Source organism: Triticum urartu, chromosome 6 (genome assembly GCF_003073215.2).
Source record: "Triticum urartu cultivar G1812 chromosome 6, Tu2.1, whole genome shotgun sequence".
NCBI lineage: Eukaryota > Viridiplantae > Streptophyta > Magnoliopsida > Poales > Poaceae > Triticum > Triticum urartu.
The window spans coordinates 166,029,483-166,053,577 of NC_053027.1; the positions used below are offsets into that span (position 1 = coordinate 166,029,483).

Here is a 24,095-nt window from a genome sequence, read left to right on the forward strand (position 1 = left end):
GCGTTTATTCCAACTCCGAGAGGCTTTCACCAGTCCATAAATGGATAGCTGGAGCTTGCACACTTTGTTAGCTCCCTTTGGATCGATAAAACCTTCTGGCTGCATCATATACAACTCTTCTTCCAGAAATCCATTCAGGAATGCAGTTTTAACATCCATTTTCCAAATTTCATAATCATAAAATGCGGCTATTGCTAACATGATTCGGACAGACTTAAGCATCGCTATGGGTGAGAAGGTCTCATCATAGTCAATCCCTTGAACTTGTCGAAAACCTTTTGCAACAAGTCGAGCTTTGTAGACAGTAACATTACCGTCAGCGTCAGTCTTCTTCTTGAAAATCCATTTATTCTCAATTGCTTGTCGATCAACGGGCAAGTCAACCAAAGTCCACACTTTGTTCTCATACATGGATCCCATCTCAGATTTCATGGCTTCTAGCCATTTTGCGGAATCTGGGCTCACCATCGCTTCTTCATAGTTCGTAGGTTCATCATGATCTAGTAGCATGACTTCCAGAATAGGATTACCGTACCACTCTGGTGCGGATCTTATTCTGGTTGATCTACGAGGTTCGGTACTAACTTGATCTGAATTTTCATGATCATTATCATTAGCTTCCTCACTAATTGGTGTAGGTGTCACAGAAACCGGTTTCTGTGATGTACTACTTTCCAATAAGGGAGCAGGTATAGTTACCTCATCAAGTTCTACTTTCCTCCCACTCACTTCTTTCGAGAGAAACTCCTTCTCTAGAAAGGATCCATTCTTAGCAACGAAAGTCTTGCCTTTGGATCTGTGATAGAAGGTGTACCCAACAGTTTCCTTTGGGTATCCTATGAAGACACATTTCTCCGATTTGGGTTCGAGCTTATCAGGTTGAAGCTTTTTCATAAGCATCGCAGCCCCAAACTTTCAGAAATGATAACTTTGGTTTCTTGCCAAACCACAGTTCATAAGGCGTCGTCTCAACGGATTTCGATGGTGCCCTATTTAACGTGAATGCAGCCATCTCTAAAGCATAACTCCAAAACGATAGCGGTAAATCTGTAAGAGACATCATAGATTGCACCATATCTAGTAAAGTACGATTATGACGTTCGGACACACCATTATGATGTGGTGTTCCGGGTGGCGTGAGTTGCGAAACTATTCCGCATTGTTTCAAATGTAGACCAAACTCGTAACTCAAATATTCTCCTCCACGATCAGATCATAGAAACTTTATTTTCTTGTTATGATGATTTTCAACTTCACTCTAAAATTCTTTGAACTTTTCAAATGTTTCAGACTTATGTTTCATTAAGTAGATATACCCATATCTGCTTAAATCATCTGTGAAGGTGAGAAAATAACGATATCCGCCACGAGCCTCAATATTCATCGGACCACATACATCTGTATGTATGATTTCCAAAAAATCCGTTGCTCTCTCCATAGTACCGGAGAACGGCGTTTTGGTCATCTTGCCCATGAGGCACGGTTCACAAGTACCAAGTGATTCATAATCAAGTGATTCCAAAAGTCCATCAGTATGGAGTTTCTTCATGCGCTTTACACCGATATGACCTAAACGGTAGTGCCACAAATAAGTTGCACTATCATTATCAACTCTGCATCTTTTGGTTTCAACATTATGAATATGTGTATCACTACTATCGAGATTCATCAAAAATAGACCACTCTTCAAGGGTGCATGACCATAAAAGATATTACTCATATAAATAGAACAACCATTATTCTCTGATTTAAATGAATAACCGTCTTGCATCAAACAAGATCCAGATATAATGTTCATGCTCAACGCTGGCACCAAATAACAATTATTTAGGTCTAAAACTAATCCCGAAGGTAGATGTAGAGGTAGCATGCCAACCGCGATCACATCGACTTTGGAACCATTTCCCACGCACATCGTCACCTCATCCTTTGCCAGTGTTCGCTTAATCCGTAGTCCTTGTTTCGAGTTGCAAATGTCAGCAACAGAAGCAGTATCAAATACCCAGGTGCTACTGCGAGCTTTAGTAAGGTACACATCAATAACATGTATATCACATATACCTTTGTTCACCTTGCCATCCTTCTTATCCGCCAAATACTTGGGGCAGTTCCGCTTCCAGTGTCCAGTCTGCTTGCAGTAGAAGCACTCAGTTTCAGGCTTAGGTCCAGATTTGGGTCTCTTCTCCTGAGCAGTAACCTGCTTACTGTTCTTCTTGAAGTTCCCCTTCTTCTTCCCTTTGCCCTTTTTCTTCAAACTGGCGGTCTTGTTGACCATCAACACTTGATGCTCCTTCTTGATTTCTACCTCCGCAGCCTTTAGCATTGCGAAGAGCTCAGGGATTGTCTTATCCATCCCTTGCATGTTATAGTTCATCACGAAGCTCTTGTAGCTTGGTGGCAGTGATTGAAGAACTCTGTCAATGACACTATCAACAGGAAGATTAACTCCCAGTTGAGTCAAGTGATTATGATACCCAGACATTTTGAGTATACTATTCTCCTCCATCTTGCAGCTATAGAATTTATTGGAGACTTCATATCTCTCAATCCGGGCATTTGCTTGAAATATTAACTTCAACTCCTGGAACATCTCATATGCTCCATGATGTTCAAAACGTCGTTGAAGTACCGATTCTAAGCCGTAAAGCATGGCACACTGAACTATCGAGTAGTCATCAGCTTTGCTCTACCAGACGTTCATAACATCTGGTGTTGCTCCAGCAGCAGGCCTGGCACCTAGCGGTGCTTCCAGGACGTAATTCTTCTGTGCAGCAATGAGGATAATCCTCAAGTTACGAACCCAGTCTGTGTAATTGCTACCATCATCTTTCAACTTTGCTTTCTCAAGGAACGCATTAAAATTCAACGGAACAACAGCACGGGCCATCTATCTACAATCAAACATAGACAAGCAAGATACTATCAGGTACTAAGTTCATGATAAATTTAAGTTCAATTAATCATATTACTTAAGAACTCCCACTTAGAAATACATCCCTCTAATCTTCTAAGTGATCACGTGATCCAAATCAACTAAACCATAACCGATCATCACGTGAAACGGAGTATCTTTCAATGGTGAACATCAATATGTTGATCATATCTACTATATGATTCACGCTCGACCTTTTGGTCTCAGTGTTCCGAGGCCATATCTGCATATGCTAGGCTCGTCAAGTTTAACTTGAGTATTCTGCATGTGCAAAATTGGCTTGCCCCCGTTGTAGATGGACGTAGACCTTATCACACCCGATCATCACGTGGTGTCTGGGCACGACGAACTTTGGCAACGGTGCATACTCAGGGAAAACACTTTTATCTTGAAATTTAGTGAGAGATCATCTTATAATGCTACCGTCAATCAAAGCAAGATAAGATGCATAAAAGATAAACATCACATGCAATCAATATAAGTGATATGATATGGCCATCATCATCTTGTGCTTGTGATCTCCATCTCCGAAGCACCGTCATGATCACCATCGTCACCGGTGCGACACCTTGATCACCATCGTAGCATCGTTGTCGTCTCGCCAATCTTATGCTTCCACGACTATCGCTACCGCTTAGTGATAAAGTAAAGCATTACAGCGCAATTGCATTGCATACAATAAAGCGACAACCATATGGCTCCTGCCAATTGCCGATAACTCGGTTACAAAACATGATCATCTCATACAATAAAATTTAGCATCATGTCTTGACCATATCACATCACAACATGCCCTGCAAAAACAAGTTAGACGTCCTCTACTTTGTTGTTGCAAGTTTTACGTGGCTGCTACGGGCTTAGCAAGAACCGTTCTTACCTACGCATCAAAACCACAACGATAGTTTGTCAAGTTGGTGTTGTTTTAACCTTCGCAAGGACCGGGCGTAGCCACACTTGGTTCAACTAAAGTTGGAGAAACTGACACCCGCTAGTCACCTGTGTTCATAGCACGGCGGTAAAACCAGTCTCGCGTAAGCGTACGCGTAATGTCGGTCCGGGCCGCTTCATCCAACAATACCGCCGAACCTAAGTGTGACATGCTGGTAAGCAGTATGACTTATATCGCCCACAACTCACTTGTGTTCTACTCGTGCACAACATCAACGCATAAAACCTAGGCTCGAATGCCACTGTTTGAGAAGGAGGAAAAGGAGGAAAGGGGGGGGCAGCCCCCTAGTCCAATTCGGTTTGGGCTAGGGGGGCGCGCGCCCTGCCTCCTCTCTTCCACCACTTGGCCCATGAGGCCCATTACTTCTTCCTCGTATTCCCGTAACTCCCCGGTACCCCCGAAAATACCCGAATCACTCGGAACCTTTTCGATGTCCGAATATAGTCGTCCAATATATCGATCTTTACGTCTCGACCATTTCGAGACTCCTCGCCATGTCCCTGATCTCATCCGGGACTCCGAACTACCTTCGGTACATCAAATCACATAAAGTCATAATACAATCGTCACCGAAACTTTAAGCGTGCGGACCCTACGGGTTCGAGAACTATGTAGACATGACCGAGACATGTCTCCGGTCAATAACCAATAGCGGAACCTGGATGCTCATATTGGCTTATCGGTCAGACCGCATAACAACATACATTGTTCTCTTTGTCATCGGTATGTTACTTTGCGAGATTCGATTGTTGGTATCTCAATACCTAGTTCAATCTCGTTACCGACAAGTCTCTTTACTCGTTCCGTAATACATCATCCCGCAACTAACTCATTAGTTTCAATGCTTGCAAGGCTTTAAGTGATGTACATTACCGAGAGGGCCCAGAGATACCTCTCCGACAATTGGAGTGACAAATCCTAATCTCGAAATATGCCAACCAAACAAATACCTTTGGAGACACCTGTAGAGCACCTTTATAATCACCCAGTTACGTTGTGACGTTTGGTAGCACACAAAGTGTTCCTCCGGTAAACGGGAGTTGCATAATCTCATAGTCATAGGAACATGTATAAGTTATGAAGAAAGCAATAGCAACAAACTAAACGATCAAGTGCTAAGCTAACGGAATGGGTCAAGTCAATCACATCATTATCCTAATGATGTGACCCCGTTAATCAAATGACAACTCATGTCTATGGCTAGGAAACTTAACCATCTTTGATTCAACGAGCTAGTCAAGTAGAGGCATACTAGTGACATACTGTTTGTCTATGTATTCACACATGTATTATGTTTCCGGTTAATACAATTCTAGCATGAATAATAAACATTTATCATGATATAAGGAAATAAATAATAACTTTATTATTGCCTCTAGGGCATATTTCCTTCAGCAGGCCCGCCGTGTCAGCCCCGGTCGTGCCACGTCAAAGCGTTACCGCACTTCTAAGTCAGCCGGTGGTTCATCTAGTGCTCAACCGCCGCCAGCAGGCGCAACCTCAAGTGCTCCACCGCCACCTCAGCACACGAAGAAATCTGCAAGGAAGCCAAAGGGAAAGATTGTGACTGAGATGACTGCCAAGGAGCTTTGGGCAAGGGGTCGCCGCAACCCCTATGAGGAAGACCAAGATCCCACTTTGGTCAACCGCCCATCTTGGAACCGCTTTCAGTTCTCCATCTTCTTTGATGTGATCAAGGCTAAGAAGAATCACTTTGTTGATGTTCGTTCCATCGACACCGATCCAATGGAAAAGGACCCTGAGTACTTTGGTGAAGCCCTTCAGATGTGCACTCAGTTGAACATTCTCAGAATCATCCAGTTCAACAAGGACTTTGATGCCGACATCATATGCCAATTCTATGCCACTGTCCATCTTGGAACTGATGCAAAAAGGACTTTGACTTGGATGACGAATGGCAAGTTGCTCTCTGTCACGTGGAAGGCCTTCATGGAGTTACTTGGGGTGGAAGATCACGGGCTTGAGCATCCAGTCGGCTTCCGTCCTCACCGCAATGTCACCTCCACTCACAAGCAAGCTCTCTGGCCCTATTGCTCTCAGAAGGTTAACCCCAAGACAAATAAGGTAACCTATGAGCTGTCTACCTATCTGGACATCCTTCACCGTGTCTTCCGCGAGACTCTTTTCCCGCGCATTGGAATCTGGATATGGTCCACTCCTATCTTGTGGACATGCTTCTCTTCTGCCAGCATGAGAAGGAAGAAACCACTAGAGAGACCCTGGACATTTCTCATGTTATGTGGTCTGAACTTCTGTCCACCATTTCTGAGCGCAAGTGCCCGATCTATGGTCCTTTCATCATGCTGTTCATGGAGAAGGCCTGGGCACATCACTATCCCAGGGCTGCACTGGAAACTGGAGAGTTGATTTCTCATGATATCAAACGTCTGAGGAAGAAGGACAACTGGGGCACCCAGGCCCCTCGATCTGATGCTCCACCTTCTGAGGCTGACATGGAGCCCGAGGACGATGCTGAGGCCGACAAGGATGAGGACTATGAGCCCTCCGGTGTGGAGCCCTCGTGGGCTAAGAGGATTAAGCGCAAGATGAAGAAGCTTTTCTGCATGGAGTCTCATGGCCAGTACATGTCTCATGTCTCTGAGAAGACGGCCCGCAGACGTCACAAGGAGATCATGCGCCAGTTGGTGCCATTGTTAACAGCGGATCTGAGGAGAGGATCACTGACGAGGAGGAGTGGGTTCAGCAGCATTGCCCATAGACCGATTCAGACGCCGAGCAGTTTCCGACCAACGACGACGGTGCAGACGATCCCGCTCAGATGTGATGTTCGAGGTCCTCAGCTTGCTATCACCTGGAGCCGTAGCAACGCTCTTTGCCCTTTTGGTGTCCCGCTGCCAAAGGGGAGAGAGTTTAGGGATTTGTGTTGTTGCCGTGTTGCGAGTGTGTCTTTGTGGTTTGTGGTGTCTTGTGTTTTCTCGTCGTTTTGCTTGGTTTGGTTTGGTGCCAATGAGACCTAAGTTCTAGACATATGCTACCTTATCTTTACCTTTATTATCTATGTCTATCCAGTATTGTAGTATCTTGAGTTGCATGCTTATCATGTTTTATACCCTGCTCTCATGTATCCTATGCTTAGAATTGTTGGACTATCAAATATAGGGGGAGTGTTTATCCTAATGTGTGTGTCTTGCATTCCAAAGGCACTACTAACTAGGTGCACACATTCAGGGGGAGCCCGTCTATATTCTGTAGTTCTAAGTATCTTTACTTTCATGTTTTTCCCTGTGCAAATCCCTCGTTGTCATCAATACACCAAAAAGGTGGAGATTGTTAAGGCATATCTCTCTCAATGTAGTTTTGGTGATTGATGACAACATATTTGCGGACCAACCATGTGCTTTGAGCATTTCAGAGATTCATCCTTTGGCTCGAGACGATTTCTTTCCCCTCGGAGTGTTTTTCAAGACGGTGTAGCTCTTTCGTTTCTTGTTGGTGGACTAGTTTCGTAGGAGTCATCGTACTATCAAGAGGGGGTCCGCTTTGGTAAGGCTAGGGTGGAATCATCACGTACACTTCCGCTTCACACCCTCTGGGCCTTCCCGCGTCGTTGGAGGTTTGTTTCCCTGCTGTTTGGGCAGTCTTTGGCCCTAGCGGTAGTACTGCGGTGCCCAGCGGTAGTAATGCTTGAGGGTCCTCAGCGGCAGTACCGCTACGGTACCGGGCCACTACCGCCTCGACTCGAGGGGCGGCGCTTCTCGTGTCGGGTTGAGCGGCACTTGCAGCGGTAGTAGGTGCGGTAGTACTGCTCGAGAGCAGTAGTACCGCCCTACCACCGCGGCAGTACCGCGCTGGGCCGGTCCCTCCTCTATCTTCAAGCCCTCCCAGGCTGGGCGGTAGTACCACAAGGGGGAGCGGTAGTACCGCTGGGTCCAGCGGTAGTACCGCTGCCCCCTGCGGTAGTACCGCCCTCTGCGGGGCTGTTTTGGGGGTAACGGTTGGATGGGGTCTTTTTGTATAAAAGGGGGTCCCCTTCTTCCTCGTTGACTTACCTCTTCCCCCCATAAGCTCCATTAATGCTCCAAGCTCCATTTTTGCCCGATCTCTCTCCCTAGCCAATCATACTTGTTGATTTGCTGGGGAGTGGTTGTGAAGGCCCCAATCTACACTTCCACCAAGAGAAATTTGATTCCACCACCAATCCCTAGCGGTTCTTGTTACTCTTGGGTGTTTGAGCACCCTAGACGGTTGAGGTCACCACAGAGCCATAGTCCATTGTGGTGAAGCTTCGTGGTGTTGTTGGGAGCCTCCGATTGAGTTCTGGAGTTTGCCCCAACCTTGTTTGTAAAGGTCCGGTCGCCGCCTCCAAGGGCACCAATAGTGGAATCACGGCATCTCGCATTGTGTGAGGGCGTGAGGAGAATACGGTGGCCCTAGTGGCTTCTTGGGGAGCATTGTGCCTCCACACCGCTCTAACGGAGACGTACTTCCCCTCAAAAGGAAGGAACTTCGGTAACACATCCTCGTCTTCACCGGGTCCACTCTTAGTTATCTCTTACCTTTACTTGTGCAAGCTTATTAGTGTTACTTCTCTTGCTTGCTTGTATGTTCGTTGTTGTTGCATCATATAGGTTGCTCACCTAGTTGCACATCTAGACAACCTACTTTGATGCAAAGTTTAATTTGGTAAAGAAAAGCTAAAAATTGTTAGTTGACTATTCACCCCCCCCTCTAGTCAACCATATCGATCCTTTCACCCCTCATGGCGCGCCACCCCTGGCCGGCCACCTCCTCCCCCCTCCTTTATATACGGGAGCGGGGGCACCCCAAAGGGACACCAAGATTTCTCTTAGCCGTGTGCGGTGCCCCCTCCATAGTTTACTCCTCCGGTCATAGCTTCGTAGTGCTTAGGCGAAGCCCTACGCAGATCACATCACCATCACCGTCACCACGCCGCCGTGCTGTCGGAACTCTCCCTCGACCCTCTATTGGATCGAGAGCTCGAGGTACATCATCAAGCTGAACGTGTGCTGAACACGGAGGTGCCGTACGTTTGGTACTTGGATCGGTTGGATCGTGAAGACGTTCGACTACATCAACCGCGTTAACCTAACACTTCCACTTTCGGTCTACGAGGGTACGTAGACACACTCTCCCCCTCTCGTTGCTATGCATCTCCTAGATAGATCTTGCGTGATCATAGGAAAAAATTTGAAATTGCATACTACGTTCCCCAACAAATTTCCCCTCGGAAATTGCCGCTGCCATGAACTCCGATTGTATCTCTATTGTTAGCTAATATAAATACTATTTCCCCTCAAAAAAAGCTTGATCATGCAATTGATGTCAGTACGAAAAATAGGTAGTTGTTCTTTTTTTGAAAAGGGGGATTACCCACAGCCTCTTCATCCACCGATGAACACAGCCATCTTTATTAATTATTCAATAGAGTTCGACAAAGTAGATACATGGATCAATCCACCTTCCTAGCGACCACAATCGCTACACCTATAAGTTTCATGGAGTGCCCTGGCACATCCACACAAACACCATCTAATCGGGTGGCCACCCTAGGCTGTCTGGTGAGCCTAGAGCACCATGCGCACACTGAAGAATCCGCCGCCGCCATCTTTCTCTGTCCCATCTTCTGAAGAGATCATTGCATATGCCTTGCCAAGCCCAACTATCGTCGAGGCCGACGCTAGACAACGCCACCCTCCTACGCGCGTCCATCAACACGCGGCCATCACCGAGACCCCGTGCCCCATGCCGCCACGCCCCGTCGATGTCGGCGCATCAGATGCGAAGTTGCTCCACCCCTGTTATTGTCCATTGGTCCCTCTAGCCGATGAACCCCTCCAAGACTGAGGCCCCTAATGGGGAAACGGCACTAACAAGAGTGTTGCCATCATCCAATCGACTGGTCTTGGGTTTCCCCTGGAGGTAGCAGGAGGAGTTGTGAGCTTCACCTCGATGATGCCTTCAAGAAGGAAATGGCGCCATTACATCGCCATCACCGGCTCCGACCAGCTCCGAAGACAAGATCTTCATCCGGATCTACCGCACGAGCCTCCAATTGACAACTGTGCATTTGCCAGACCACATTCAAAGCCCAGATCTGGCCGCCTAGATCAGGCGACCATCCACAGCCGACCTACCACCATGGTGGACCCTGAAGCTTCGGCCACTGCCGAAGGGCGCCACCACTAGAGCATGGAGAGGGGGCTGTCACCCCACCGCGCCATGCCGGAAGAGCCGTTAGGAAGGATCCCAAGCTCGCTCTTCACCGTCTCTGTACCGAAAGGGAACCGGGGTCGAAGCCACCGGACCACTGGAGCAGGTCCGCCTTGGCTATGAGTACAACCATGCCATGCAGCAAGGACGACCTTGGCCTCACTGGTCTCCATCGCCCGGGGCAGCCGCCCAGGTATCCGTCGTTGCGCAGCAAGGCACGCACACTGGCCATGCCATGACCAGAGTCCACCCCCGCATGCACCTGGCCCGATCTGCCCAATCAAGTCCTCCACGGCGTCCTCTCCACGCCGCCACCATCGGCCCACCACGCCACCACCCAAGGCCGCCGTCTGGAGCACGTCGTCGCGCCGCCATGGATCAGATCACGGCCTCGCCATCTCGCGCGAGGAGGTCCTGCCCCACCCCCTCCTATGCGAGCCAGGGAGGAGAACCCCCGCCATTGTCGTCGGCCGTCGGGCTTAGCCCAGTAGCATCCTCCCACGGCGGCGGAGGGAAGGGAGGATGGCGATGGCGACCCTGGCGGTAATAGGCAGTTGTTTTGACCGAAAGTACTAGAAGGGATCACATACGAAGCGCTTACCCAGGTTCAGGCCCTCGTCGTGAAGGTAATACCCTACTCCTACCTGGATTTGACTGATGTATGGGTCACCTCGCATGAGGTGGTTATAGTTGAGCTTGGTGTGGTTAGGCATAAGTGTTGACATGTTTGCAGGTGCAGAGCAAAAGTGCTCGACATTTTGGATGAGGGTCATGAATGGTTTCATGAGAACAAGCACTATGATCGCTATAATACAAAAAAGATCGGTGACCGGAACGAGAGCTTGCTAAGCCATCGATGGTACGCCATTCAATAGTACGCCAACATATTTTATGGTGCATATGTACAAAACCAAATGCCAAGTGACATGTCACTCCACGAGCTAGTAAGTTATGCTTCGTGTTGATCATGTGATTGTTTTGCTTTATGTTGCAATGTGTTAATCAGGTGATTGTATTGCTTTGCTAGACTGGCCTCATGGCAGTGTTGTACGAAGGGAACAAGGGCAAGCCATTCACGATGCTCCAATGTTGGATGAAGTTGATGCGCAAAACAAGTCGCGCAACACAACCAACTCACTCAAGACCGTCAATGCCAAAGGAGATAAAGTTAGTGAAACAAGCACTGGAGTTGGAGGAGGGCTTGCATCACCCACCTGTGTGCCAAGGTCAAAGGGGGAGGGGGGATAGGAGAAGGAGAAACGAGAAGGGGCATCGGCCAAGATGACCGAACAAATAAAAGGACATCATGATGAAGGAGGAGACAAGTGCCAAACAAAATGAGCTCAAGTAGGACGTTCGTGGATATGCAAGAAAAGAAGATGAACCTCAAGAAATCAATGATAGAGAAAGGAGATGCAAACAGTTGTTTCTTTATTTTGGATAAAGAAAAAGAAAAAAGATGTTTCTTTTTCATGTATCGTATAGAGGATTTGAACCATAAAGACACAGTTCATGTACTACAGAGATGAACCTTTGATGAAATATCCAACTTTACAGGTTATTTGTCCGGTACTTGCAAATGTGTGCCCACCCGATACAAAAATGTTGGTCCATCGTGGGTGTGCTCCATCTGCGCACCACATACATAAGGGCGCTTGCCAGAAAAGCCGAAACAGTAAGTATGCGCCACATGCTATAACATATAGACACGTGAGCTTACAAACAATATGCATTTTTTGGTGGTGTGTGCAAATAAGAGAAGAAAAAAAGGACCGCTCACACTACTTAGGGCCTCTTTGATTCACAGGACCGCAAGAATCAGCAGTGAATACACTCGAATCCTACAGGATATTAGTGATGCGCCACATGAAAAACAAATGATTTGTTTTTCTTTTTTGCGAGAGGTTTGGTAGTATAGAAAATTTTCTATTAAATGCTTTTTGATGGAATCCTTTGTGTGTGTGTGGGGGGGGGGGGGGGGGGGGGGGGGATCATGTATGTATGATTCAATACTATAAATCAAACAGACACCATAGGAAAATATGAAATGTATTTTCAAGGAATGCTTATAAAGAAATCATGCAGGATTCAATCCTATAAATCAAACAGCCACCATAGGGAAAATTTCTAAGGATTGTAACCCTATAAAATTACTTTGAATCAAAGAAGTCTTTGATAAACTCAAACTCGTCATGATGGAACACGAACAACAACAACAACACGGGGGGTTAAAGGACACGAGAAGCAAACCAAACACAAGGAACACTAGACCTCAAGCAAAGGACCAAAAATGCAGTCCTGCAACCAACGGAGGAACAAAACGTGATGGGATGCTGCATGCCATCTTGCATGGTGCCAGCGCTGAAGACTGGAATGAAACCAGCACCATCGAAGAAAGAAGAAACGGAAACAAAAATAACACCTGCTCCACTTCATCACCCCCTGTGATGGGTGGATCATGGATGAGCCAAAACTTCCATAACCTGCGACTACACCTCAATTCAAAGTTGCAGCAACAAAGATACCGAGATCCCATCAAATTAGCCTAGCGCGGTTAAATTACATGGTTCCAACAATTTCGATTACACGAGCAGGGAATGAGGGGTGACACTTGGGACTAGACACAGCAAAATGCTACTAAGCTGCTAACTCGCTATAGAAAGCTGCTGCAGGAAGATTGATCCGCTTGCAAACTGTCGCTGATGGATGCGAAAGGCCACCATTCGCCTGACAAGTTCAAACCTTCATGGATGTATTCAGAACAGCCAAAAAGCCCAATGCAACAATGTTAGAGACGTGGACTGCCCAACTTCGACAGAACCTTGGTTCTCACAACTTCAGCTCCTAAAGATGCACCGCAAATAAGGCCATCCCACATTTAACTGGTGTAGAGAAACACCTCAGGCACTGAATAAGGATCGAGCTCGAAACAGCCTCGAAGCTTGCCTGCTTTTTCATTTGTCAGATGGAAGCAAGGGACGTGGTGAGCGAACTTTGGGTACTCATCCTTGCTTATTGTTTTCACATCTGCCCCTCTTCGAAATACTGCCCTGTAGCCATCCACCTTTCCTAAAGGCTGAACTTGTATGGACGAATCAGTCTGGCCAACAATCTCCACAAATTCATACTCACAGTTTTTAAAGTCTTCTGCAGTCCATCCAGCCCTCCAGTTCTTGTAAACAGCCCAGATGTCACGGAAGCGAGGGATTATTTCATATTCATTTTTTCTACCAGTTGATCTAGCAACCACGGGATGAGAAAATGACTCTGTACCAGTGTAAGTCGTAGTACCATCATTGCCAGAGGAAACCTTAAAGATTCCACACGCAAGAGTCCGGTCTTCTTTACCAGTCAATCTTTTCTCCTCCTCTCCCCGAGGACAGAGATCAAGCCATTTCACTTGTACTTTATTATTCTTGAGATCGACTTTCTTTATGATGGCATAGTAATTGGGGAACTTGTCCATATCACTATAGAGAGCCCAGATCTGCCCAGGTTCGAACTTCTGAATCGACCTTATTTCTGTAAATTCATAGAATTCTGAGTCAGGACATTCAAATTCATCCTGGACAATGCCATCAGATTCCTCATTAACATCCACACCTTCTACAGTAGATGGAGTATGATGCTCTTTGTTCTCTTCCTTTGTTGCTCTTGTAAAGAGCCCTGTATTCATACATGTAGCATGTGGCACCTCCCCGACCTTCTCAGACCCCTTGCCAGAATTAATTCCACTGGATGAACCAGCATACTTGGTATCAACCCCCTTGCCTTTTACTGTGCTTTCCAGAACAACAGAAGCAAAAGCCTCTTCCAAGTTAAGGGGAAGCGCTGCAGGATCAAGTTCAATAGCTCCTTCTGGAATGCCTTCTCTTTCAGTCCCGCGCATGAGATGATGAGGGACGCAATGAGAAAATCTTAGTGTGTTATCCTGAGGTATCACACATGGAGTTGCCTCTTTCGACTGCATAAATAAGCTAACAAAGCCTTTTATTTTTACAAGTGGCACGACAATGATGCTAGTGCTGGTTGTGAAATCCGTGACAACTTGAACAAGTTCATACTCAAAATCTGTGTGGCTGTCAGCATCCGAACTCCAGCCGATGTCCCATCCCTTGTGCAGGGCCCAAACTTCACCTTTCCTAGGATATATCTCATATGAGTTTTTTGTCTTGCTTTTCGCACAGGAAATAGTTTGGGAGAACATATTAGCTTCTTTAGCTGTGTCTGATGTTCCATGCTTAAAATGTCCACAAGCAACAGGCAGTTCTGCACGTGACCATGCCAACTCTGCTTCATTTGTGGGATCCAATTCCAGCCAAACAAAGTGTACTATAAACTTTGGGGCCATTTTTACCTTTGTAATTCGAGCATAAAATCTTGGCATGCAGCCATGACTATCATAGACAGCCCAGATCTGGTTGGGTCTAAACTGACTTGCATCTCGAAGTTCGTCAAAGTTAAAAAATTCAGGATCTGCGCAGCTAAATTTTTCCTCATCTGAAGCATCATCAAGGTTTGGGTCTAGACCATTGCTGCTGACAGAATTGGATGTTTCTTCTTTCTCGTGATTAAGACCATTTGTGTGACCATTATGCCCAGTTTTGTCTTCATCAAACTTTGGTGTGCTGCTTTGATCATCACCATGCAACACACCACCTTTCCTTAACCTTTTAAAATTGGAAGAACTGACATTATTATCGTCGTCATCATTACCATCATCACCAATATCCTCGTCTTCACTATCTTCCTTATACTTAACTTCTTGCTTCTGCCTACTTGACCTGCGGCTGTGTTGACTCGGCCTTGCATTATTTGCAGCAGCACCATCTACAGTGATCTCTTCTTCACTATCAGTGGTGGTCTCCGAATCACTAGATTCAGACACGGCTCTCCTGCCCCTTTTCAATCCTGCAGCTGATGAACCTTTTGAAGTCCGAGCAAATTTTGCTTTCTCATTTGGTACACCTGCAGCACTAGCACTATTACCATCTTCCCCCTTCTTTTTGTTTGTATTTGCAGCTGCCTTATGAGATCCATAATTAGCATGAACCCCTGGAGTGGCATTATTCCAAGCCTGTTGACCTGGGGCATTTGTCTGCCGGCCTGCAAAATTCTGTGGTGCCCCTGCATTTTTTACCCCAGCATACTGTCGATCTGCCCCAGAAGGAACAGCTTGCTCATTTATATCATGTGCAATAAAAGGCTTCAAACAACTCTGACAACGGATAGCTTTCTTCAACATCGCAGTGTAGTACTGATATCTCATGCCACAACTTGAACACATGGTCCAGAATGTTTGTTGTGTCCCTGCAGAATTTGAGGGCTGATGAAGATTCACAGGTCTAACAGGAGCAGCTCTCCTTGACTGCTGATAAGGGGATGGTCTTGCTGCACCAACTCTGACTGAGACTCTCCTTTTCATGTCATAGGCAGAACGTTTTGAGCTGTCTGTAAGCGTCATGTTTGCTTCTCCCACTAATTTAAATGCAGCCTCTGCACCTGCAAACTTGTTCTTGTCGGGATGCAGCAAAAGCGCAAGCTTACGGTATTGCTTCTTTATTAGTGTGTCATCATTCGTGAAAGCAGGCACCTGAAGTATCCCATACCAGTCAAGCTCTCCATTAACCTTCGTTCCAGCAGCACAATGAACATCACAGACAGTTAACATTTGTGAAATATTGTCAATCTCTGAGAACAGTTGTTGTGCTTTGATGATCAATTTTTTTGCACCAACAAAATCCTTCTCCAGCAATTTTCTTTCAGCCAGAGCTTTTGCTCTAATAGCTTCCTCTTTGTTGCAGTCCATGATAACAAGTATAAAGAATCAATATCCAAACTCCTAACCGCTCTCATGCAGAAAGTCCCAGTAACAAGAAAGACTGTTTCTTTCTCTCCATTCTTTTTCTCATAATAAACAATATGGATGGTGCACCTTATTGCAATACTGCCTTCAGTTAATTGTAGTATCCAGAATAACCAACCTCAAGGTACAAAATACGTTCAGGAGCTGAGATATACTTAAAGAGCAGTACACTAAATAAATTAACTGGTCAGCCTGCATGAAACAAACAACGATTATGGTTAATAAATTTGATAAGCATATGCAAGAAAAAACAGAAGGTGTTTTTTGCCACAGAAGAACAAAAAAATTGCATTTATTGCCTCGCTCAAGAGATAAAATCGCCTCAGACGACATTGGTTTAGCATTAGTGCTGACACGAAAGGCTGTTAGCAATCTAAAATGAAATGTGCGCATAGTAAATCAATAATATAAACAATTCAGGTTTAAAGAAATATGCGCTCAAGTAACCGAGCAACAACAACCAGAGCAAGTAACAACTCATTAGCCTCTTCCTGGGTTCCAGCTAAGCCCCAACAACAACCAGAGCATGTAACAACTCAGTTGTCCTACGGATTACGTTAAGCTGTTTCTTTTACTTTTGGGGGATGTGTGTGCGGGGGGTATCTTTCTCTGTTTAGAAAGCACAATTCATTGGGCTATTCCTTGGTTCCAGCTAAGCCCCACAAACAACCAGAACAGGGTTTTGACAGTTTCAGTACATTATTTTATTCTAATTCGATACAGCTTGCTGAAGGAATAAAAGCAGGAAATAATTTGATATCTGAAGTCTCGAATGTGTTATGTACAGAAACAGAAAAATAATGCTGGGATATGGCAAACGTGCATTTTAACAAGAATGACAGATTCAAAACTAGTGCATGAAAGAACTGTGCATCAATCTGCACACAACTGTGGTCTGTTAATGTCTTCAAATTTTAAAATTGACAATAAGAACAAGACTGAAGCAACAGCACATATTTTCTGCACAACACAATGTATTTAATAAAGCTCACAGATGTAATTTCTGAGATGTCACTTCAAATTCACTAGCCATGGATCAAGGTGGAATATACTTACTATAATCATTAAGATATTTTACATTAAAAAGACTAAAGTGGTCTATCACAACATAACCGGCTGGGATATAAACTATACTAAAGAAATGCAAAAAATTGGAATGGAAATTCCTTGATTCATAATATACAGGAACTTGAGAAATTTTATCATCAAGGTATGGGACCACTTGCCTGATACGACAGTAACTTCAGGGTAGAGTGTGTACAATTTGCATAGAATTGGTGATTCAAAGAAAAATAAGTAGGATTCACAACAAACTTTGCATAACTAAATTTCTTTCTTAGAGGCTAAGAATGTAACTAAAATATCAGTGCATTTGCAGTATCTTTGGTTTCAGCCAAAGGCAAATATCTAGCACTAATCAAGAGATTTGTAAATCTCATGGTAAATGGACCCACAACATTGCAAATAACAGAAATCAAGTACACGATTACACATCAGATATCGTGAGGGTGCACTAAAGGTTGCATGTCTTATGATGTTGTACAACTCTAGTTCCAATTAAGCCAGTTAGGCAAAAAGTAAACCTTAGTACCTTACAGTCAAATCAGCATTTCGGACATTGATAATAAAATATGTTCCAGAATTCAAACACGCAAACTATAAACAAACCCCTGTGTAGAAGGCCGAATGCCTAATGTTGCATCTAGAAAGCAGTAGGACAAATTACCCAGTTGTGCCAAATAATAGGATGCATGGAAATAAAGTTCCTGTGAATTAAGCTAGTATTGTACATAAGGATAGGACAAACAATTTCAATGTCTGTTTGGACAGTAGTGCTTCTTAAAGGTGCAAGAGAACGGGAAAAAGTACTTACTACTTACCACAGAATACAGATGACCATCATAACAAACACAGCGAGGACAAGCTTGGTATTATCTGCGAAAATAATGATAATGAGAATCATATGCAAATTTCAAATGTAATTCTACATATCAACTTCATATGTCCCTCCCTACTTGCCTCTCTCTAACACACACACGCAATAAACATAATAAATCAGCCAAAAAACAAATATGATAGCAGGCTATACATTGTTTTTATTTTTGGATCCACAGTTATGTAGGGACTAGGGAGGTAAGGTGTCAAAAACACGCCCTGGAGGCAAGCATAGGGTCGACTATATTTCATTGTATTCATGATTTTTTTGATAGTTTGTTCAGTGAATAATATCACCACAAGTGTGACTTCGTTGTGAATACTCCGTGTTTATGTTTACAATGTTTATTTTAAACAGATCTTGGAACGTTAAACCTATGAGATTCGTATTTCATAATTATAGAGATGGAGATATTAAACCAACAACACAAGACACATGTTCGAGGGTGTGGCACCCACAGCCACTATGAAACAACACAAGAACATTGTATTCTTCGTGTCGACGGGTGGTCTTACAAACAATGTGTGCTCAAGATGTGTAATTACTAATAGGAGAAATGGTTCGAATCTTCAAGCAGAAAAGCTACTCGTACCCCCTAGTACCCCTTTTTTGCCCGTGAAAGAGAAAGGATCTCTTCATCTGCGCGCGCGCGCATGTTCAGACAAGATTATGACCTCAAAACACTTCGGTTTTACCCCAGCCCTAGTTTCGCCTCAAGACGCTAAAGCGGGGGTTCAAACAAACGACGAGCTCCCCGGCCCAAGTTCAGCCACGCATCACTGGACACGCGCACCCGCATCGCCGCTCAGCCCGCGGCAGCCCCGCGCGCGAACCATTCGCTGGCCGGCGTTGATTAGGGTTTTGTGGAGTTCCGAGAAAAGGGGATTGCGTGGCCTCAACGGCCGGGAGAGAGGGCGGCGCGTACCTAATCGGCGGAGGAGGCGGCGGGGGGCGGGCCGGGACGCGAGCCTCCGGCGAAGGGAAGCGGGCGACGCCGACGAGGGGGAGGCGAAGGTGGGGGGAGGGTTTGCGGTTTGCGCTCGAAATCTGACGAAGGGGGGCGGGCGGCTCTCTGTTCGCACCAGCGGCGGCCGAGCAAATGAGTACTCGCGCTTGTGAGCGGACGTGAGGTCAAGGGGTTAAGGGGTTGGAGCCCAAACTAGGTATGGATCGGATGGTATCGGGTGCGAGCCCCGTCACAGGTCTGGTGGGGTCTCTCTGATGGGGCCGTACCCACAGCCAGATTTTGACGGGTTCGGACTTTGGCTCCAATTATTACATAATGAATAAAAATTGTTTTTTTTTACCATCCGCCTAACCTAACCAAAGATCTGGCATTCACCCAGCGAGGGTAAGTTCGAGGAAATAATATCTCGCCCTAAAGTCTGACTCATGCAGCTGCGCTCACTCGCTGGCGCGAGCGCACGGACTACAGTCGTCCGATGCGATGTGCCTGCGCGCGATTCGTCCCGACCAGGTGTCCGTTATGGATTGCGCAAAACGTGGGGCGAGTGGTGGGCCCGGCCCCTTTATTCCAGGCGAAACCGCTCCCCCCGCCCACACCCCCCGCTCATCTTGTTCGAAACCACCCGCACCCCCCGCAGATTTCATTCGAACTCCTCTCTCTCTCTCTCCCTTTCCTCTCCTCTAGCAATGGCCCGGCGAGGCGGGGGGCTGCAGTGGTGGATCCGACGTGGAGTCGCCGGTGCGGGAGGCCGTCCACGAGCGCCGCGAGTCGCCGGCTGCAGGCGGAGGTAAACCGCTATTTCCTCCTCCCCTGCTCCCCTGTTTTTCTCGCTCTGCTCCCCTGTTTGCGCTCCATGGAGTTAGGGTTTCGGTGAGGGGGCGGGCACGAGGTTGTCCATGGCGTCCTCAGGCTCCGCGTCGTGAATGCTTTTGGAGGGCGTGGCGTTGCTATGGCGGGGGGAGGGGAGGGGGGGGTTTGTGCTGGGGGTAGGCGGGATTGAGTCGCTGTAAGGGGATACACGCGACCGAATCCTAGTGACGGGCACATAGGATTCGTGTTTTCGATGTTGCTTGCTTCTCAAGACGCAGTTGCTCATAATTTCGATGGAGTTGCTTAGATTTTTCCTATAATTTGTGAGATGGAGGGGCAGGGCAAGGGGATGCATCTTACCGGGGGCAGTTGCTCATTTTTTTGATGGCAGTTGCTCATAAATTCGATGCTAGTTGCTTAGTTTTTTGCTACAAATTTTGCGAGGGGAGGGTCAGGGGATGCATCTTACTTGGGTAGTTGTTCATAAATTTGATGCTAGTTGCTTAGATTTTTTTCTACAAATTTGCGAGGAGGCGGGTCAGGGGATGCATCTGACTTGGGCAGTTCATCGAGGGGTCAGGGGATGCACTGTTTTTTTGGGGGGAAATGGTTTTTGTGATTGGTTGATTTTAGTTTTAGTTATTGCCTAGATTTGCAACACCAAGTTGATGTCCTTTTTGTAGTGTTCTTTAAATTTACTGTATGAAACATGACGTTGCTTATATCCACCACCGAGCTGCGGTCCTTCATTGCAACTATGAATAGGAGATGAGATATCTCTCATGAATAAGCGGCAAAGCCTGAGTGTTTTTGATCTTTTAGCTAATGTGATGAAGATGAACATGTGACTTTTTTGTGATGAGTAGTTTTTTTATGTGCTTTATTTTTAGTTGCCACAAAATAATGAGTAGTTGCATAGTTCTCAATACCAAATTGCTTTTGCAAGCACTAGCAATTCAGTTGTTGAGTTATCTCTGGGTAGGGAATAAATGGAGTTTTGTTCACCTCCAAATGACAGTGCTGTTAGCTCCAAATGCAAGTAGTATCATTTGAGCAGTTGAGTTATAGGGCTTTTGTATCTGGTTGTATCTGTTTTCATGAACATGGTTTTTTTGTGTTTTCTTGTACATAATGACTCCAAAAAGCAAAAGGCATGCGGGTAGAACTGATGGTGAAAATGAGGGAGAAGAAGTGGCAGCTCAACCAGCAAGGAGTAATGTTGGACGCAAGCGCGGGCGGGCGAATCAGGATCCTGTACGTGGTGGTTGGGCAGGGAAACGGGCCACCAATTATGCCCGGGGTGGTCGGGCGGGGAAGCGGGGCACTGATTCCGCCCCTCGTGATGAAGGAGGGAGAAATCCGAAACGTGCGAAGAAAGTTGCGGATGAGCTAATTTTCTTATGAAAAACTTGAAAGAAGGGAGGCATCCTTGAAATATGTAATGCTCAAGTCAGCATGGCATTTTCTTATTGTATATGCACTCCTATCATTTGATAAGCAGCAGAATAGCAGTGTAGCAGTTGCCTAGTTTAGTACTAACAGTTGCAGTTCAATATAGATCTAGTTGCTTAGTTTAGTACAGTGAGTTGCTCAGCTTAATATAGTGGGTTGCTCATTTTTTAAATTTGTATGCAAATTGGTAGCAGTGGGCCACCACCGAGGAATAGGGCATCACCTTCAAGACTTTTTCTCCTAAACAGTGGCCTCGATGATACACAAAAGGATGCCATTGGTGATATAAGCTTTGGGGTGTGCTTGATATCGGGACAAGAACAATGAAAGGAGATCTTGTGAAGTTTGTGACGAAGTGTTATGATCCAGAGTTATCGCAACTTGTTATCCCAGATAGGGGGAAGATCCCAGTTGATGCAGCAAGCGTAGAAAGAATATGGGGTTTGCCAAGGGGGCAGAGGAAGGTTGCATATGAAGTGGAGCCAGACATAGTTAGGTTGTTCAATGAGATGTTCGACATCCCGACAAGGCCCGTGCCATCAGTGACCGAGTGGGCAAAATGATAAATGATATGGGAGCTGTTGCGGACGACAAGTTCTTAAGTGCTTGGCTGGCTATTGTTTATAGCTGTTTTCTTGCACCGACGACCAGCTTGAAGGTGTCACCACGCGCATACTCAGTTGCGCTGAATCCACTTGAGGTTGTGAATTCAAATGTTTGCCAGTTTGTCGTCGACCAACTTAGGCTTACTTTCATGGGTTTTGGAGACAAGAAGAATACTATATGTTGCTGCCTTTTTCACCTAGTGGTAAAATGATCTAGGCCTCCCCCTTGTTTTTTCGTTTTTCATTTCGCGTTATATGTTTCAAGTTGAAGTTGGATAGGTTTTTTTGCAACTGACATGTGTTCTCTATTTTTTTTGAAACAGCTGCTATACCTTGACTCGCTTGACGTGGACTTTAGGACAGTCCATAAGGATTATGTGGATGAGAGGACGGCAACTGCTCTTCCAAGGGTCAAAGCATGGAATGAAGGTCTGATCAAAGCAGTAATTAAGAAGGACAGGATTAGGAAGGGTGTATATGGAAAGTTACGAGTAAGTGTCACTTTACTGTCTGAATAGAATTTTTTGTAGTTGCTTGATTTTTTATGCAGTTGCCCACCTATAGGAATTGTGTTACCTAATTTTAGGAAGCTAGTTGCTTTTCTGAAGCTAGTTTCATGATAGTTTTTTTACATGGAATTTCACATGGTAATCTTCATCATTTTGTCTCCAAGTAGTCATACATGTCCAATTACATTAGTCTTTTTAAGCAACAGTTGCCAATAATTTATAGTTTCTGTAGTTGCTCAATTTTTATCGGGGGGTTGTTGGAGGTGCTGTAGGTTTTTGTGATGTCCATAACTACGGTTACCATCAATAGTGCTTGTATTTGCCCTAAGTTAGGGAGGCAGTTGCTCATTCATTTCCTCTTTTGTGAACTTTGTTTGATCTTTTTTGCTAACTGAGTTTATCATGTACATTTTTTTCACAACAAACAGCTCAAAGCCGAGTTCTCGAGATGCGCAGAAGATAGTGTTTTTGGGAGCATGGATCACATCCAGAAGTTTGTTGCTGCGAGGCTTCCTCAAAACTACAACAGCAATATATTTTCTTTTGTCACCATGGTTTTGCCCTTTTCATAAGAAACGGAGTGCTTTTTTCGTTTATCGTTGTTGTTGTATAGACTGCTCATCTTTTCGAGTTTTGTATTTTTGTATTTTTGCAGAAACAAAGGAGGTTGTCAATGCTGGTCCATGATATGTGCTCTGAAATATCAGTCCAAATTAGGAGGCTTGTTCAAGGGGTGGGCAAGTTGGAAGAGGAGGAGGTTGAACCAGCAGGCACAAGTGTTTCTAGGGTCGCAAGCATACGTCAATCATCACGGCAGAAAAAGGCAGCGGCAAGTCCAAAACAGCAGAAGGTTGCAAAGCAAAAGAATACAAGGGGCAGTAGCAGTCAGTGCAAGGAGACACTTTTGGCGTCCGATGACGAGGAGGGGGAATCCGACGACCAAGAATTTGAATCTTCAGAAAAGAAGAAGAAGATGAAGGAAAAGATGAGGACAGTCCTGAAGAGGAGAGTTCGGATAATGACGGGGACAGCAATGACGATGACGACGACGATGATGACTATGACGATGATGCTCCGTCATACAGCAGCCCTCCAGCAGCCATAGAATATGACGATGATGATTCACAGCACATGGACGCTGACAACTCACAGCCGCCCCTTGCTGGTGAAGAAGACGGTGGAGATGAGGAAGACGACGATGAGGATGATGTTGAAGATGAAGAGCAGGACAGGGAGGAGGATGATGAAGAGGACAAAGAGAAGGAGAGAAATGTGGAAGGGGGCAATGATAAAGAGAATGAACCAGATAAGAAAGAGGGGGAATCGGAGGAGAAACAGAATGATGAAAAGAGTGAAGAAGAGGAAAAAGAGGAGGAAGACAGAGAGGATGAAGATGATGATGCGGAGCAAGATGGCGGGGGTGGGAAGAAGGGGGGTGAAGATAAGGATGATGGCGGGAATGGCGGCAACGCTAGCACCGACCAGCCCAGCAAGGGAGGTGGTGATGATGAGGGAGGTGCACGAAATCCGGGGTGGCGTGGGGGCAGTTGCGATGACGAGGTGCCGCTAAGTACCATCATGGAGAGACTCAAGCGCACTGGCAAGGAAAGAAGTGAGGCAGAGGAAACGATGTCCGTCGAGAGCACACAAGGAAGCATCCAAAGTGCCAGCAGTTTTTTTCAGAGCAGCTTCATAAGATGGACATGCGGAAGGAGCCATTTGAGGTTCAGAGTGGGCCTGTCATTTCAGCTGCAGATGTGGTGAGGATTGGAGATACCCAGTACAGACAAAAACAGGTCATTCTCGAGACCCATGATATCCCTCTTTTCCCGATGCCTGCGATGCCAACTGAGGAA

The 24,095-nt window shown here is 45.7% G+C and overlaps 1 protein-coding gene across 2 annotated transcripts; it reads right to left on the minus strand.

Annotated features, from left to right (window-relative positions):
* Positions 1-12,601: 12,601 nt before the first annotated feature.
* Positions 12,602-19,019, minus strand: LOC125517635. Of its 2 annotated transcripts, none has more exons than XM_048682841.1 (3): positions 18,822-19,019; positions 17,841-17,895; positions 12,602-16,152 (listed from the first exon to the last, which is right to left on the minus strand). In XM_048682841.1, the coding sequence occupies exon 3, from the start codon at positions 15,901-15,903 to the stop codon at positions 12,973-12,975; it is 2,931 nt and encodes a 976-aa protein (XP_048538798.1). In that variant the 5' UTR covers positions 15,904-16,152; positions 17,841-17,895; positions 18,822-19,019; the 3' UTR covers positions 12,602-12,972. The 2 variants fall into 2 exon arrangements, with proteins under 2 accessions (XP_048538798.1, XP_048538799.1); XM_048682842.1 differs by having other exon boundaries at positions 17,834-17,895.
* Between the last annotated feature and the right edge of the window lie 5,076 nt (positions 19,020-24,095).

Coding starts and splice junctions, on each gene's coding strand:
- LOC125517635 (XM_048682841.1), bottom strand. CDS start 15,903: ATGGACTGCAACAAAGAGGAAGCTATTAGAGCAAAAGCTCTGGCTGAA.